Source organism: Carcharodon carcharias, chromosome 5 (genome assembly GCF_017639515.1).
Source record: "Carcharodon carcharias isolate sCarCar2 chromosome 5, sCarCar2.pri, whole genome shotgun sequence".
Taxonomy (NCBI): domain Eukaryota; kingdom Metazoa; phylum Chordata; class Chondrichthyes; order Lamniformes; family Lamnidae; genus Carcharodon; species Carcharodon carcharias.
The window spans coordinates 62,176,525-62,195,028 of NC_054471.1; the positions used below are offsets into that span (position 1 = coordinate 62,176,525).

Consider the following 18,504-nt stretch of genomic DNA (forward strand, 5'->3'; position numbering starts at 1 on the left):
CATGAGAGCAGGGTGGAGTGTTGAAATGGCAAGCAACAGGGAGCTCTGGGTAATGCTTGCAGACAGACTGAAGGTGTTCTGAAAGCTGTCACCCAGTCTGCGTTTGGTCTCTCCAGTGTAGAGGAAATCGCATTGGGAGCAACGAATGCAGTAGACCAAATTGAGGGAAGTGTAAGTGAAATGCTGCTTCAATTGAAAGGAGTGTTTGGGCCCTTGGATGGTGAGGAGAGGGGAAGTAAAGGGGCAGGTGTTGCACCTTCTACGGTTGCATGGGAAGGTGCCGTGGGAGGGGGTTGAGGTGTAGGGGGTGATGGAGGAGTGGACCAGGGTGTCCCAGAGGGAATGATCCCTGTGGAATGCTGCAGGGGGGTGATGAAGGGAAGATGTGTTTGGTGGTGGCATCATGCTGGAATTGGCGGAAATGCGGAGGTTTGTGGGGTGATAAGTGAGGACAAGGGGGACCCTATCATGTTTCTGGGAGGGAGAGGACGGTGTGAGGGCGGATGCGCGGGAGATGGGCCGGACACGGTTGAGGGCCCTGTCAACCACCGTGGGTGGAAAACCTCGGTTAAGGAAGAAGGAAGACATGTCAGAGGAACTGTTTTGGAAAGTGGCATCATCAGAACAGATGCGACGGAGGCGAAGGAACTGAGAGAATGGGATGGAGTCCTTACAGGAAGCGGGGTGTGAGGAGCTGTAGTCAATGGGAAACTTCTTACTTAATTACTTCTGGAGGCTGACTGCTTGGAAGGACATCGGAAGAAGCAAGGAGAAATGGAAAACTTAGCTGACTGAGAAGAGGGCACAGAGAAAGCAGAGGCCAGAGAATCCTCTACCTTCTCAAACTACTGTCTTCATCTGCAGCAATGTGACGGAAAATGTTATGCCAGAGTGAAACTCCTTTGATGAAGAGTCATACGGACTCGAAACGTTAACTGTATTCCTCTCCGCAGATGCTGTCAGACATGCTGAGTTATTCCTGCTGAGTTTTTCCAGCTATTTTTATTTTTGTTTCAGATTTCCAGCATCTGCAGTATTTTGCTTTTAACCAAATGATGTTTAACAGAGTTGACCAACAGGGCACAAGCGATCGTCCCACGAGACGGAAGACTTCTAAAGGAGATATTGTGCAGTGGAGGTATTTTTCAGATTGTAAAGGGCTAAGGATCCATTGCACGGAGATGTAATTCTGAGGCAAAATCAACGATAGCCCTCAGCTTTGTCATGTGAGATATGGTTGTTTGCAAATATTTGCACTTACCAACAGTGTGACAAAAAAACGAAACATCTGTTGATTTTTCAATTTAATGTTATTTTTAAAATTCTGTTGATTTGTTTATGCAAGTTATAGGAATGCACATTCAGTCTGATAGCCTGAAGTCAATTTTTAAAAAATTCATTCATGGGCTGTGGGTGTCGCTGGCTAGGCCAGCATTTGTTGTCTATCCCTAATTGCCCTTGAGAAAATAGTGGTGAGCTGCCTTCTTGAACCACTGCAGTCCATGTGGTGCAGGTATACCCACAGCGCTATTCAGGAGGTAGTTCCAGGATTTTGACCCAGCGACAGTTACGAAACGGCGATAAATTTCCAAGTCAGGATGGTGAATGGCTTAGAGGGGAAATTGTCAGTGCTGGTGTTCCCATGTGCCTGCTGTCCTTGTCCTTCTAGATGGTAGTGGTCATGGGTTTGGAAGGTGCTGTCTAAGGAGCCGTGGCAAGTTCCAGCAGTAGATGGTACACACTGCTGCTACTATGCGTCAGTGGTGGAGGGAGTGAGTGTTTGTGCATGTGGTGCCAATCAAGCAGGCTGCTTTGTCCTGGATGGTTTCAAGCTTCTTGAGTGTTGTTGGAGTTGCACTCATCCAAGCAAGTGGAGAATATTCCATCACACTCCTGATTTGTGCCTTGTAGATGGTGGACAGGCTTTGGGGAGTCAGGAGCTGAGCTACTTGCTGCAGGGTTCCTAGCCTCTGACCTGCTCTTGCAGCTACAGAATTTATATGGTTAATCCGGTTCAGTTTCTGGTCAATAGGATGTTGCTAGTAGGGGATTCAGCGATGGTAATACCGTTGAATGTTAAGTGGAGATGTTTAGATTCTCTCTTGTTGGAGATGGTCATTGTCCAGTACTTGTTTGGTGCAAACGTTACTTGCTATTTGTCAGCCCAAGCCTGGCTGTTGTCCAGGTTTTGCTGCATTTGGACATGGACTGCTTGACTATATGAGGAGTCGTGAATGGTGCTGAACATTGTTAAATCATCAGTTAATGTCCCCACTTCTGACCTTATGATGGAAGGAAGGTCATTGATGAAGCAGCTAAAGATGGTTGGGCCTAGGACAATACCCTGAGGAACTCCTGCAGTGATATCCTGGAACTGAGATGATTGACATTCAACAACCACAACCATCTTCCTTTATGCTAGGTATGACTCCAACCAACGGAGAATTTTCCTCTTGATTCCCATTGACTCTAGTTTTGCTACGAATCCTTGATGCCACACATGATCAAATTTTGCCTTGATGTCAAGGGCAGCTGCTCTCACCTTGCCTCGGGAATTCTGCTCTTTTGTCCATGTTTGAACCAAGGCTGTAATGAGGTCAGGAGCTGAATGGTTCTGATGGAATCCCAACTGGGCATCAGCATGTTATTGATAAGCAAGTGCTGCTTGATAATACAGTAGATGACTTGTTATGGCAGGCGAATGGTAAATGCCAGGCTGCTCAAATCCCAGAGGGAAACTTGAAGCAGCTGCTATAACTATTTGCAGTTTGTACTTATTTCGAGATGCGGGCTTTAAATTTAGTGTAAGAAGGCCACCGAGTCTTATAGGTTCCTTACAAAACTAAATTAAACCTTTGTTAATAGAAGAAATGATTTTAAGCACATGCATACATCTACAAATTACTACTATGAAATCATTTAAACCCCCTAATTAATCTAAGCTTGTTACACCTCCATTAAGGTAACAGTGAAACACATAGATTTTAAAAGATCCAAGCAAAGTAACACACCCTGAACAGTTGAATTCAAAGTGAGTTTTTCTCAGCTTCAGTTCCTTGTAGACAGCAGCTCGATGCTGGAGGCTCTTTGTACTTGTGTTAGATCTTGGAATTCCTGTCCTTACACATAGTCTTCTCTCCTTTACACATATTTTCCCCTTTGAATGCAATGTTTCACTATGTCTTTGGACTTTACCTCTAATAATAAAATCTACCATAGTTCCAATTTTACCCATAATATTTGGGAAAAATAAACACACTTTTTTTTAATTTGTCCTGGCTAGGTGTAACATTTCACCCCCTCTTTTGAATTCAAACTAGCCTGGTTTATTTAAAAATGCAAATGTTCCTTTTACATCTTACATTCTGTAAGTTACCCTATGTTTACTTACTTAACATTTCAAACCTAGCAATACATTTTGAAGCCTTCAGACCAGCTGCCTTTAATTCAGTTAAGTCCCATAGACACGGACCCCACTATTACTCTACAATAAATTCCAATAACGTTATGAAAATTATTATATCTTGCTGACTGACTCCTTCCATCACTTTACTGATAATTGAGAGTAGACTGACTGGGTGGGTTGGATTTGCCCTGCTTTTTGTTTACAGGACATAACCTGGCCAATTTTTCACATTGCTGAGTGGATGCCAGTGTTATACCTGTACTAGGACAGCTTGGCAGGGGATGCAGTAAGTTCTGGAGCGCAAGTCTTCAGTACTATTGCCGGAATATTGTCAGGGCCTGTAGCCTTTGGAGTATCCAGCTCTTTCAGCCGCACTTGATATCATGTGGAATGAACCAAATTTGCTGAAGACTGGCATCTGTGAGGCCGAGATAGATCATCCACTCAGCATTTCTGGCTGAAGATTGTTGCAAACCCTTCAGCCTTATCTTTTGCACTGATGTGCTGGGTCCCCTCATCATTGAGGATGGGATGTTTGTGGAGCCTCCTCCTCCAGTGAGTTGTTTAATTGCCCACCACGATTCACAACTGTATGTGGCAGGATTGCAGAGCTTAGTTCTGATCAGTTGGTTGTGGAATCAGTTAGCTTTGTCTACTGTTTGCTGCTTATGTTGTTTGACATGCAAGTAGTCCTGTGTTGTAGCTTCACCAGGTTGACACCTTATTTTTAGGTATGCCTGGTGCTGGTCCTGGCATGCCCTCCTCTCTTCTTTGAATCGGATTGATCCTCTGGCTTGGTGGTAATAGTAGAGTGGGGAACATGCAGGGCCATGAGGTTACAGATTGTGGCTGAGTGCAATTCTGCTGCTGATGGCCCACAGTGCCTCATGGATGCCCAGTCTTGAGTTGCTAGATCTGTTCAAAACCTGTCCCACTTAGCACGTTGGTCATGCCATACAACACAATGGAGAGTATCCTCATAGTGAAGATGGGACTTGACAGGATCACGTTCTTTGCAGCGCACAAGGAGGCCATTTGGCCCATCGTGTTTGCACTGGCCCTCAACATTCAACAGCCAGGTCGCAGCCCCCTGCCTTATCCCTGTAACCTTGCACATTCTTTCTTTTCAGATATCAATCCAATTTCCTTTTGAATACCTTGATCGAACCTGCCTTCACCAGCCCATCAGGATGTTCGTTCCAGACTCCATCCACCCTCTGGGTGAAAAAATTTTCCCTCACATCACCATCACTCCTTTTTCCAAGTGCTTTGAATCAGTGCCCTCTAGTTCTTGATGCTGCCTTAAGTGGGAACATTTTCTCACGATTTACCCTTCCATACCTCTCATCTTGAATACCTCTATCAAGCCTTCTCTCAGCTGCCTTATCTCCAAGGAAGGCAGTCCCAATCTCCCCTCATAGTTACAGTTCTTCATCCTAGGATCATTCTTGGGAATCTCCTCTACTGTCTCCAATGCCCTCACATCCTTCCTCAAGTATGGAGCCCAGAATTGGAGAAACTTTGACAGCAGGTCTCTGTTTCATAACACTCAAGTGCAATATATTGAGAAAGCTTTGAAAATCAAGTTTAGCAAAAGATATGGAATTCTATATCTTTCACATTACACACAAAGGTGTCTGTTGAACAAATCGTAACCGCTTTTGAAAGCATACTTTACCAGAAGCAAAGTTTCTGTCAGCTGATGATGGATTGGAATTGTTGGGGAAAGATCGCACGTTGAAAGACTGATATAAGATTATGTTACAGTCAGGTTCATAGAGTGGGAAACTAAAGTTGAAGGCATGGAAAATTATTGTGGAAGCTGATACCAGTGATTACTCCAAGCTGGTTTCAGGTAAGGATATGGAATTTCAGTTCATGAAAGGTTGTGGGCTGGCTTGTTTTAAAAATTTATTAACTGTTTTATTATAAAGAGTTCTCTGTGACCAGTAGATGGCAATAAATATCCATTGTTTTTAACCTTCATGTGCACCACCTGAAATTGCAGCCAGTGGACCTTTGAATGAGAGTTGAACAGCTCCCAGATAAGGGGAATGTGATGTTACCAGAGATGAAACACCAATAACCTATTGAACATCTGGTAACCCAAGTAGAATAAATCATGACAATAAAAATGAGGTGAATACCCAGGCAGGCTGCAAGGGCTCCAGACAAAAAATTCAATGGACCAGACACAACTTAACCTAATGCTGTAAGAGAAAGGAGATTAGGTTTGTGAGGCATTGAAGATCATTAAGATGGAATTGTTGATTATTTTGGAGGTGCCAGTATACTTTAGTAGGCTAATGCGGTGCCTATTTTCAAAAAGGGTGCCAAAACAGACATAAACAATGGCATACCTATTTATAAAATAATGGAAACAATTATATTAGAAGTAAACTTTAGAATTAACTGCAGGATAAACCCCTCTGCTTCACTTTCCTCCTTTCAGACACTTCTTTAAAGCTACGTCTTTGACCAAGCTTTTGGTCATCCAACCTAATATCCCCTTATGTGACTCAGTGTCATACTTTGTTTTATAATGTTTGTATGAAGAGTCTTGAGATGTTTCATTACATTTAAAGGTGCTATGTAAATATAAGTTGTTGTACAAAAAAACTTAGTAAATAATAGTCTGCATGGATTCAGGAAAGGAACTTCTTACCTGACTGATCTTCTTGTATGTTTTGAGATGGTGACATTCAGTTGACCTTTGGAGAATCCAATAACTAGTATGCCAAGATAAATGAATATCCAGAAAGCATTTGAAAAAGTTCCATGTAAGGAGCTGCTAGTTAAGCTAGCAACAGTTGGAAATTTTGGCAATGGATGAAAAATTGGATGAATGCTAGAAAATTGTGTGTTCTATTAGAGGAATTATATCATAGTGTAAAAATGCTGACTTTGTGTAGTCAGGGGTCCTGTGGGAGGGGTGGATAGGGATGTCCTTTGGGGGAGGGGAGGGTGGGGGGTATTCAGGGTGTCCGGTGGGGAGGTGTTGGGGCTGTGTGTGTGTGCGTGTGTGTGTGTGGGGGGGGGGGATTCCCAGGGAGGTCATAGGAACATAGAAAATTGGAGCAGGAATAGGTCATTCGGCCATTTGAGCCTGTTCCGCCATTCAATATGATCATGGCTGACTCTCTTATCTCAATGCTATACTCCAGCTCTCTTCCCATACTCCTTGATGCCTCTGGAGTCTTGTTGTGTGTGCCAGGTGGCACAATCCACAAGGGAGACTTGGTCACGCTATCACAACGGTTTCTCAATATGTATTTATTATGAGAAGATGTATGCACTGAATTCAGAAGTAATAAGTCCACCAAGACCTCTAGAGATTTTAAAAATTAAATTAAAATATCTATCAACAAAATAAAAGTTTTCAAGCATATACATAAGATTACAATTACTTACTATCTTTTGGTCATCTCCACCTATCACTGGCCCTCTGTCCAGCTCTACTTGTCCCACCCCCTCTTAAACCAGCTTATATTTTACCTCTCTTCTATTTTTACTTAGTTCTGTTGAAGGGTCATTCGGACTCGAAATGTTAACTGTGCTCCTCTCCGCAGATGCTGCCAGACCAGCTGAGTTTTTCCAGGTATTTTTGTTTTTGTTTTGGATTTCCAGCATCCACAGTTTTTTGCTTTTATATTAGGATGTGGCACTTCATCGAATGTCTTTTGGAAATCCAAGTACACATCTACAGGTTCCCCTTTATTCACCTTGCTTGTTACTTCCTCAAAGAACATTAATAAATTAGTCAAGCATGTTATTCCTTTCACAAACCAGGCCAAACTAGTGACTTATACAAATTCAACATAAACTCCTTGCTTTTGTATTCTATGCCCCTATTAATAAAGCCCAGGATACTGTCTGCTTTATTAACCACTCTCTCAACCTGCCCCGCCACCTTCAATGATTTACACACATATATACCCAGGTCCTTCTGCTTCTGCATCCCCTTTAGAGGGTGTACCCTTTATTTTATATTGTCTCTCCTTGTTCTTCCTACCAAAATAAATCACTTCACCATATGCCATCTGTCTGCCCATTTCATCAGCTTCTCTATGTCCCTTTGAAGTTTACAGTATCCTCCTCACAGTTCACACTGCTTCCTAATTTTGTATCATCCGCAAATTTGGAAAGAGTTCTTGTCTAGAGATTTTAGGAGATGCTTTGAAAAACCTATGATTGCCAATAAAGTACAAGAACAGAGAGTGTAGGAGAATAGCAGTATAAATATTTGGATATGAGGTTTGCAAAATGCTGCATGTAATTTTTTTTCTCACTTACCTGTAGAACTAATTCTTCCACTTAATTGGTAATTCATTGTATGTGAAGTGCTTTGAGATGTTTGAACATAAAAACCTAATAACAGAAGTACTAAGCCTTTAAGCCTGCTTTGTCATTTAATAACATCATAGCTGCTCTTCAACCTCAACTTCACTTGCTTGCTCGATCCCCACATCCCATGATTCCTTTAGAGTCCAAATCTATCAATCTCAGCTTTGAATGTACTTAAATCCTTCTGTGGTAGAGAATTCCAAAGCTCCACAGCCTTCTGAGTGAAGTGCAAGTTTGGGAGATGGAGGAAATACTTATTTTCAGTGTTTACTTTAAGTCTGTGAAGCTATTATTGCAGTTCCTGACAAATTTATGGATTGATAACTCATACAGTGAAGGTAGTAAAATTAAGTTAAACATAGTATATGTTAGATTTCTGTGATACCAGTGCTGGAAGAGATGAATCGTAAGGACAGGTTGCATACATTTGGATTTATTCTCTTAAGTTTAGAGGTTGAGGGGTATCTAATCGAGGTGTTTAAAATTGTGACAAAGTCAGTAGGATACGTAGAAACTCCAGAACAAGGACAGCATCTTAAAATTAAAGGCAGGCCATTTAAGAGTGAAATTAGGAAACACTTTTTGAGTCAGCCATTTCAACACTGTGGTTACAACATTCACTGGATGGAGGTAGCTGCAATGACAGTCAAAGTTCAATATTATCCAGGGCAAAGCAGTTTGTCCCTGCTATTGAACTTGCTATCCACCTTCCCTGTCACCATGAGCACTGTGGCTGCAGTGAGTACAATTTTCAGGATGCATTTTTAACAACTCATTAAGGTTACTTCAGTGCACGTTCCTCCTTCTGCGACTTCTACCACAGAAAAACAGCAATATCATGAGAGAACTATCACAACCTAAATTCCACTCGAAACCCTATGCCACTGTGACTGGATATCGCTGCTCCCTTACTGTCATTGGATGAGTATCGTGGAATTCTGTACCTAGTGTCGCTGTGGCAGCAGTGTAACCAAAAGGATGTCACAGGTTTAAGGAGAAGGCCACGCTACATTCTCAGTACAACTAGGGATGGGCAATAAATGTGGCCTTGCCAGCATTATCCATATTCTGCAAAAGATTTTTAAAATTGCGTGTTGTTTTTGAGAATTGTTTCTTTTTAAACCTTTTGCCTTTTTACACTATTTACAAAGATTTAAAATGCTGCAATATGGTTATTTCTTCTGATGTGTAGGTTATTAATAGCAACATTGAGATTAACGTAATTGGACGGCGCCTAGTAAGCTTCTAGGTAACTGACACAAATAGTTGTGTGTAATTTAAGTGTATCATCAACACCTGTGATCTTAAGTGCACTTGAAGTGTTGACAGTGCCATTGAGTTTCATGTGGAAGAGGCTAAGGAAACATGAGTAGTGCATCTTTTGATTACCAAATAAATGCTTGGGGCTATAAAAAGACTCATCCATTCCAAACATTTGGCACATAATTCTCAATTCCAATGGGTTTAGAAAATTTAGGAAAGTTCTGATTTTACAGAACCTTTAAATGATATTTTAGAAAATATGCAAAGTATTCTGACCTCACTGAAATAAACTTGAGCTTCATTGGTTTAGGGAGAACACTTTTTTTAGATTAAATAGATTTTTTTCCCTCAAATGCTCTGTTGCCTATCAAGGAAGCCATCATAACATGTGGTTTGTGGTTCTGAAACACAGAATGACAATGTTCAGTTAGCTGATATTTGCATTTTGGGTGGTGTTTTGTAAGTCTATTTATATTGAAAGAAAATATAGTAGTTACGTGTTTTTGGGAAACTGTTTTATACATTGAGAAGTACTTATGTTGAAACGATTATCTTCCCCATTGTTGAGCTCCACTGCGCAGAGGAGGAAAATAATCTGAAGTATTATACGTTTAGGAAATTCATGTGCTGAGTGACTGATCTTCCATTGCTTCAGTGGTATAGTAGTGTAGAAACCTACTAGGTCAGTTGAAGTACCTTTTCAGATGTTTTAACTGGAAGAGAGCAAGTGGACTAGTCAGCTGTTCTTTTACTTGAAAACTTTCACCAGCAACTGGAGGCCAGTGAGCAGACCTCTTAATAAGTTTACATCTGTAAGCAGCGTACTTTGTTTAGGCTGGTTAGAGTGAACATTGCAGTTTCAGGCATTCACCTTTTGCCATTAAAAATTGTACAGGTGTCAAATCAGTGAAGCTACACTTTAAGGCTGCATTTGCATTTCAACTTTATTGCTGACATAAAATACCTTCAACTTCATAACTGCTAAATTTGTATAGTACAGTTTAAACCCAAGGTGACTTCAAAGCAGAGTAAGACCCCCTCTCTCAGGTATTTCATTCTACTTTGCCCTGCTGTCCCATCTGGCCTTGTCTTTAGATTTAGCCTGTATTTATACCGAAATTGCAGTGTCAGCGCAGTACAAAATTACCCTGCAGTGATATAGTTTTAGTGTAATATGCTTTAAGTCTACTGAAAATACACTTTCTAAAATCATGCCATGATAATTCTGGTACAAATAGTTTGTAGCAATACAGAAGAATAATGTTTTGTACATCAAATATAAGTACACACTGATGTGATTAAAATGTAAATAACAAAACTAATCAGTGCTATGTGCTTTGTGTTTTTTTGCATGCTGATTTGGCAAAATCATTTTAAAATGCCATCCCTTGCACTACATTAAAGTTGAATGTATTTAGGAGTAATGGCCATTTAAAAAACATGTTGTGTAACTTACAGGATTTCTATTCTTTTTTGTTTTATTTTAATCCCGATTAATATTGCATTTGTGTTAGATATTTTGTTTCTTCCTTTCAGCAAATTATTAATCTTATTGGGTGTTAAATGTAAAGAATAGTCTTCTGGAAAAACAAGCCCCACTCTGTACTTTTATGTTCTAGAAGCTAAATTTTGGAAAATGTTTTCTGAATAAGTTCATGTGAATTTTTAAAAATGTAATTTTGCTTTTAAAATGTTTTCAATAATTGTGGTTTAATTAAGCATTTATTTAATCACACTTCTGACTTTTTAATGCTTCCTTGTAGTTATTCAGTTGCAATCATAAAGTATTGCTTTATTTTAGGAAAAGAACGAGTGTTCAATACTCCTCTCTGTGAACAAGGTATTGTGGGATTTGGAATTGGTGCAGCAGTTACAGGAGCCACAGCCATTGCAGAAATACAGTTTGCAGATTACATCTTTCCAGCCTTTGATCAGGTATGTAATTGCTATCACAAAGTGAATTACTGGATCCCTGTAGGTTGAGTAATTTTCTTCCTGTTTCAACACACTACATTTTAAAATCTATTAATGAGTTAACCATTTTACTTTTTAAAGTGTGTTAAATAGACATTACCATAACTGCCATGCCCAGTAAAGGCTCGTCATATTCATAAATATAAAGATGGACTGTATTCAGTATAGAATTTTCTGGAACTGCCATTTCTTTTAAAAATGGACGTTAAAAGGTTGCTAAGGTGGGTGCTGGGGTCAGGTGACTTTTGCATTTTCTGCACAGACTCAGAATGAGCTCAAGTCTCTGGAAAGTCCCTAATTGAATGACCATGGGTGGGGAGCCCTCCTTGAATGAAAATACCAAGATGGATCCATTTCTGGAATTCACACCTATTTTTTGCAGACTTACCCAAAATCTATGGACTCCCTGACTCTCAGTCTCTGAGCTCGAAACTTAACAATGAGAGCTGTAAAGAGACTGTTTGATCACAAGTAGGTGTGAATGGCCATCCCATACCCATTGTGTAGCAATGGCTTCTAACTTCAAATCATTCTGGGTGGACAGTAGGAGTATTAAGCATGTAGTCACATGACTGAAACTGACTGCAGATAATGAATCTTATCCCAAGAACCAGAGAGAAACCAGCCAGTTTGCAAACAACACAGCAGCAGCAAAGGCAGAAACACCTAAGCCTTAAATGGAGACTGAGCATCATAAGATATTTAAGCCTCCTTCTTCTCAAGTCCACGAATACAGAAAACCAACCTCCTAGTAATACTACAAGCAACTAACTTGTGATTTGGTGAAAAATCCACCTCTTTGAAGGAATCCTACAACGACTTTGATATATGACTTTGATTACTGAATTCATCTAGCTACACTCCAAGAATGGAAAAGAACCTCTTCTTCACCAGGCCTGCACTGAGATGAGCCAATCACCTGGCTTATGAACTATTTCCTTTGTTTGTAACTTGTAAAAATGCACCACCCTCTTTATCTGCATTTTCCTTAAGAGAGTGTGTGTGTGGTGAGTAAGTGAGTGGCATAGCGTTAGATTTTCAGGGTGAATGTGTGAACAAATAATCTTTATTTAAATCCACAAAAAGTGCTTTTCCTATTCAAATTGACTGCACACTTGGGTTAAGAAACACCCACATCTTCGTTTTCAAAAACATACTGATTATGGAGAGTAAGGGAACGGGGATTTTAGTTCTCTGTCACCTCTAACAGTAACTTTTAATGAAACCTGTCAATTCAGGTGACTTTCCAGCAGAATAATGAAACTGCTTACTTGCAAACTGTGAACATGCTGAGAAGGGACACTGGAAACCAGATTCTGGGCTCAAATGGCAAAAAGTTATGCTCTGCCATATTTATGAGTAATTATGAGTAATTTTCATATTTATGAAAATTTTTTCCCTTTATTCAGTCATGCCTTCCCATTATACTTCTTGTGCTTTGGACCTACCTCTGTTCTTGACAATTTCCAACTGCTTGTATTTAGCTTAGAAATAATCATTCAAGATTTGGTCGCTCTTTTGTTTTGGCTCCTCTCCATTTGATGCAACAGTTGAGGTCAATTAAAAAAAGAAAATACCCTGCAACTGGTATATACCTGCTATAAGGTTTACTGCATTGACTTTTTTTAATGGGCATTACATTGTTTTAAAAAAATGGTACTTTTCAGAATATTTTAGAACTCTCAGAATTGGCAGGCATAGTATGAGGCACAACCTAGCAGAAGGCTGTTTCTCTTCTCTTTGGAAAAACACTAAAACAGCCACTAGCTGCTCATTCTTAATTGCCCTTGAGAAGGTGGCGGTGAACTGCCACTTTGAACCATTGTGATATAGCTTCACCAGAGTGACACCTCATTTTTAGGTATACCTGGTGCTGCTGCTGACATGCCTTCCTGCACTCTTCATTGAACTTTATTTACAGCTCCCCAACAAAGAGCACAGCAGAGCGGCAGCAGTAATATACTACACTCCCTCCCCACTTCAAAAAAAACTTGTACCACTCTAATTTATATGTAAATAATTTCCCAGGTACAATATTTCTAAACCAATATCAACAATACCTGAACTTTAACAGAACAACAAAATTGCTGGACAAACTCAGCAAGTCTAACAGCATCTGTGGAGAGAAAGACAGGGTTAATGTTTCGAGTCCATATGACTCTTCTTCAGAGTTGAACTTTAACACGTTGGGTTGCAAATTTGTTTTTACTGTAATCACATCCAAAACACGTATGGCCAATACCACCAGAGTAATTTATATGTAAGAAAACCTTGTTTTTCCTTGACACTAGTTTATATTTAACAAAAACATCACCATTTAACAAGAAATTATGAAGAGAACAATTTTTTTCCCGCTTTCTGCATACTTTTAATTAACCTAACTTGTTTCTTTCTGTTTCTACCTGGGTATCTTCTTCCATTTCCATTAGCTTGACTCTGCCCTATCAATATTTCTAACTTTGACTACTGTTTCCACTTAATGGTTAGGACTGTGACATTGATTAATTTGCCTTAATCAAAGACCCTGGCACAATTTGTCCTACCTGTGGATTCTGTGATGTCATCAAACTTTTAGTTTCTTTGTGACTTCCACTTTTTTTCTGACTTTCACACTGGACTGTAGGAGGAATTTGGACTGTAGGAGGGTTATCATACTGTCCTTTTGTGTGATTTCCTTTTCCAAACAAATGATCTACAAGACACTGACGGAGTCCCTCTTCAGCTTTCACTTTAATCATACACTCCTCCTTCGAACTGCGTTGGTTTTTCACCTTGATCTCCTGACCAGCACTTAACCCTCTAAGCTTCATGCCTTGTATATCATGACTCATCTTTACTTGGTCTTGCTTTTCTTTTACTTTGCTATTGATGTAATGCTTAAGCAAACTAAACCTTGTCCTAGGAGCCTGTTTAAACATTAGGTGAACAACCTGTTGTAGACTGTGGGGTTATTCTGTAAGAGAACAGAAATTTGTCTAAACGTGTGTCAAAGAGAAACATGGAAATGATTGCTTAGCTTGTCACTCAGCAAAAACTTCTGCTAAGACTTCATAATCAGTACACTTCTTTCTGCAGCACCATTTGATGTTGGGTGATACGATGGGATTAGAGTGTTTTCGGCTCCGTTGGTTTTCAGAAATTATTCAACACCAACACCCCTGGCAACCCATAAATTGCAAACTAACTTTTCAAAACCTCAGTAGTTTTGGCAATTGTGGTATTGGGCATAGACTCAACATTTATTCACTTGCTATAGCTATTGATCAAAATAAAACACCCTTTCCCTTGCACTTGGAAGAAATCAACATGTACTTGTTTCCACGGTTTTCTTGCATTTGACTATTGAATGCAAGGAACCTTGGTTGGATCGTTTCTCATTCTGCGACATGCTTCACAACTTTTCACCAACTCTTCAATATCTTCCTCGAACAGAGGCCCGAACAATCCCCATCCACCACTACTCTCCTCCGTCTGGCTGAACTTGTTCTCACGCTGAACAATTTCTCCTTCAACTCCTCTCACTTCCTCCAAATAAAAGGTGTGGCTATGGGTACCCGCATGGGCCCCAGCTATGCCTGTCTCTTTATGGGGTATGTGGAACATTCCTTGTTGCAGTCCTACTCCGGCCCCCTTCCACAACTCTTTCTCCGGTACATCGATGATTATTTCGGTGCTGCTTCATGCTCTCGTCAGGACTTGGAAAAATTTATTAATTTTGCTTCCAATCTCCACCCCTCCATCATTTTCACGTGGTCCATCTCTGACACTTCCCTTCCCTTCCTTGACCTCTCTGTCTCAATCTCTGGTGATAGACTGTCCACCAATATCCATTACAAACCCACCGACACCCACAGCTATCTCGACTACAGCTCCTCACACCCCACTTCCTGTAAGGACTCCATCCCATTCTCTCAGTTCCTTCGCCTCCGTCGCATCTGTTCCGATGATGCTACATTCAAAAACAGTTCCTCTGACATGTCCTCCTTCTTCCTTAACCGAGGTTTTCCACCCACGGTCGTTGACAGGGCCCTCAACCGTGTCCGGCCCATCTCCCGCGCATCCGCCCTCACTCCTTCTCCTCCCTCCCAGAAACATGATAGGGTCCCCCTTGTCCTCACTTATCACCCCACCAGCCTCCGCATTCAAAGGATCATCCTCCGCCATTTCCGCCAACTCCAGCATGATGCCACTACCAAACACATCTTCCCTTCACCCCCCTTATCGGCATTCCGTAGGGATCGCTCCCTCCGGGACACCCTGGTCCACTCCTCCATCACCCCCTACTCCTCAACCCCCTCGTATGGCACAACCCCTTGCCCACGCAAAAGATGCAACACCTGCCCCTTCACTTCCTCTCTCCTCACCGTCCAAGGACCCAAACACTCCTTTCAAGTGAAGCAGCATTTCACTTGCATTTCCCCCAACTTAGTCTACTGCATTCGTTGCTCCCAATGTGGTCTCCTCTACATTGGAGAGACCAAACGTAAACTGGGCGACCGCTTTGCAGAACACCTGCGGTCTGTCCGCAAGAATGACCCAAACCTCCCTGTCGCTTGCCATTTTAACACTCCACCCTGCTCTCTTGCCCACATGTCTGTCCTTGGCTTGCTGCATTGTTCCAGTGAAGCCCAACGCAAACTGGAGGAACAACACCTCATCTTCCGACTAGGGACTTTACAGCCTTCCGGACTGAATATTGAATTCAACAACTTTAGGTCGTGAGTCCCCTCCCCCATCCCCACCCCCTTTCTGTTTCCCCCTTCTCCTTTTTTTTTCCCAATAAATTATAAAGATTTTCCTTTTCCCACCTATTTCCATTATATAAAATAAAAAAAAAAAACCCACTAGAGCTATACCTTGGGTGCCCTACCATCCATTCTTGATTGGCACGTTCGTTTGGATAATATCACCAACTTTATCTTTAACACCTATGTGTTCTATTGTACTATTGTTGTTGACATCTTTTGATATTCTGCTTCTATCACTGCTTGTTTGTCGCTACAACCACACCAACCCCCTCCACCTCTCTGTCTCTCTATCTCTCCGCCCCCCACACACACACCTTAAACCAGCTTATATTTCAGCTCTTTCCTGGACTCGAACTCAAGTTCTGTCGAAGGGTCATGAGGACTCGAAACGTCAACTCTTTTCTTCTCCGCCGATGCTGCCAGACCTGCTGAGTTTTTCCAGGTAATTCTGTTTTTGTCTTCAATATCTCCATCTACCTTCTTAATTGCCCCAGTTGTTTCTGATCCATTCAGCACTTTTGTCCTCCTTGCTCAAAGATCACTTTGTGCTCTCTTAGCACTTACTCAATGTCAACTGTACTCCTACTTATCGGTATTGTAAATAACTTGGCCCAGATTAAAAATATCACCTTAAGCCAATTCCTTCCCATCAGGGAGACTTTGTTCTCACATCCTACTTGCCATTGGCAGTAGTAGGAATCATCCTATTTCACCCTAACACCGACTTGATCTAACACTGAATACTGTTATTGAATAATTAGAGTTTCACACCAGTTTAATGTAAGGGAATGTGATTTAGGGATTTTGTGTACTCTCCTAAATTAACAGACATTGCTTTAGCCTTATCAGTGATGAAAGTAAGTTGTGAATCTCTGACTTTCATTTCAACTATGGGTACTGTAATTATATCTTCAGTCCTTTTACTTGGCTCTTCCATGTGCTGTTTTTCTTGCTTCTCAGTGAATACAGCTCTTGATCATCCTGCTTGATAACATCGACTCCTGTTTCCATATATCATTTGTGCATTCGAGGAATTTCAGGCTCTTGGACTAGCTTTAAATCTATCGCAACTTTGACCTGGTGTGTAGCTATGACCTGGAGTTTTACCGCGACCAGGAGCATTATTGCTTACTCTACTTTTGCGCGCTGTCGGGATGTGACTGATTTTCCCACCGGCAGAGCACTTTGAATGGAAATGTTGGCATCTAAATGGTTGGTGGCCACCAAGGCAACAGTAACAGTTAAATTTCTGACTCTGAGACTCTGAACTTAGTGGCATGGCCTCGATCCTGCTAAAACCTGGTGAACCTCCCCAATTAACTCAGGAAAAGAACTCCCTTGCAATCTGCAAGTATTGTTTTCTGCTATTTTCATAACCGTGGCCCATCTCAGGCTTCCTTCCATGTCAGTTTATTGTCTTTACTCAAAAGCTTATCCTAGATTTTATTGTTCTTAAGATTGCCTATGGAAGTGTTTCTAAGGTTGTTTTCTAAGTTCATGCCATACCCACAGTGATGAGAGATCTTTAACATGAGAATGTAATCTGCAATGGTCTCATGAGGCAACTGACTCCTTTGAAGGAATACAACTCAGTGCAATTTCATTCTTAGTCATGCCATTATAAGTCCAGAATCTCATTAATCTCAGCATTTTCCATAATACTTGGGTCTCGCAGGCAACACTGGTTAGATACTACATCAAAAGCATCTGGCCCCATCATGGTGAGGAAAATATTTGCTTTATCCTCATCTTTTATTATATTCACTTCCATCTAAATGTGAAAACTTCAATCATAATTACACCAGTCCTTTTTTTTTTGTAGGGTTGAATTCCCCCATTGCTCCCAACTATGACTTCAGTGCCATTTTTCCCATTCAATGAGGTACCGTGCTGATTCACTGGGCTGTACGTGGACACATGTAAAGGAGCAGTCTTTTGAACTGCTGAAACCACCTCAAAATCAATTTTAGGAGTTTGAAGCGTTACAATGCTCTTTAGTCCTCAATTTCTGTCACAATGCTCTTTAATCCTCAATTTGTGTCGCAATGGTCTTTAGTCCTCAATTTCTCAAATGAAATGGAAGAAAAATTCCATCCCAGCTTTGTTGCCATCTTTCTTTTGTGAACTACGTTGAGAAAAACTTATCATGTGGACTCACTGCAACCAGTGATTGCTGAACAAATTTGATTTACACCACCACAACAGAGAGGGCAGCAGAGAAGCAGCTATAATGTACAACAATAAGGAAGCCATCGATCCCAAGGTAAACATATCATGAACTTGTGTGTAAAAAAAAAAAAACACTAGTGATCTCAGTTTTGAAAATGTTTATTGATCTAGCACCCACAGTTGCAGAGCAAGTTCCAGCTTTCCACTGTGTGGAAAATGTAGGATTGAAATCCCCTGCAACTGGGAAATTTATGGTACATAATTTCAAGCACGCGGACGTTTTGACCTCCTGACTGGAACTAGAAATTTCAAAAAAAGATAAACTGCAGTCAGCAGTACAGGGTTGGGCAGCAAGGGGTTAATTTGGACATTTAATGAAAACACACTGACTTATCAAAATGTTTGGACATTGAATAACATGATCAAGAAAGCCTGATTACCCAATACAATAGCACAAAGGACGTATCATCAATACAATACACTCAAGGAATTATTCAACCACCATAGACAATAATACTGCAATAGGGGTCATTCAAACCCTAATTAACTTGGGAGCCAGGTGCTGTTACTGTGCCACCTCAAACAGCAGGAGAATTGCTC

At 40.9% G+C, this 18,504-nt stretch overlaps 1 protein-coding gene across 5 annotated transcripts in view; it reads left to right on the forward strand.

The window, feature by feature from the left end:
• The window catches only part of bckdhb (branched chain keto acid dehydrogenase E1 subunit beta), a 358,392-nt gene that overhangs the window by 48,013 nt on the left and 291,875 nt on the right, over positions 1 to 18,504 (forward strand). For all 5 annotated transcript variants that reach the window (XR_005943144.1, XR_005943143.1, XM_041188861.1 and 2 more), the window contains one exon: positions 10,815 to 10,948. Coding sequence is in view for 3 of the 5 variants with exons in the window: in XM_041188861.1 (XP_041044795.1) it covers positions 10,815 to 10,948 (134 nt within the window). In the remaining 2 variants the exon portion in view is untranslated. The remainder of the gene's footprint in view (positions 1 to 10,814; positions 10,949 to 18,504) is intronic.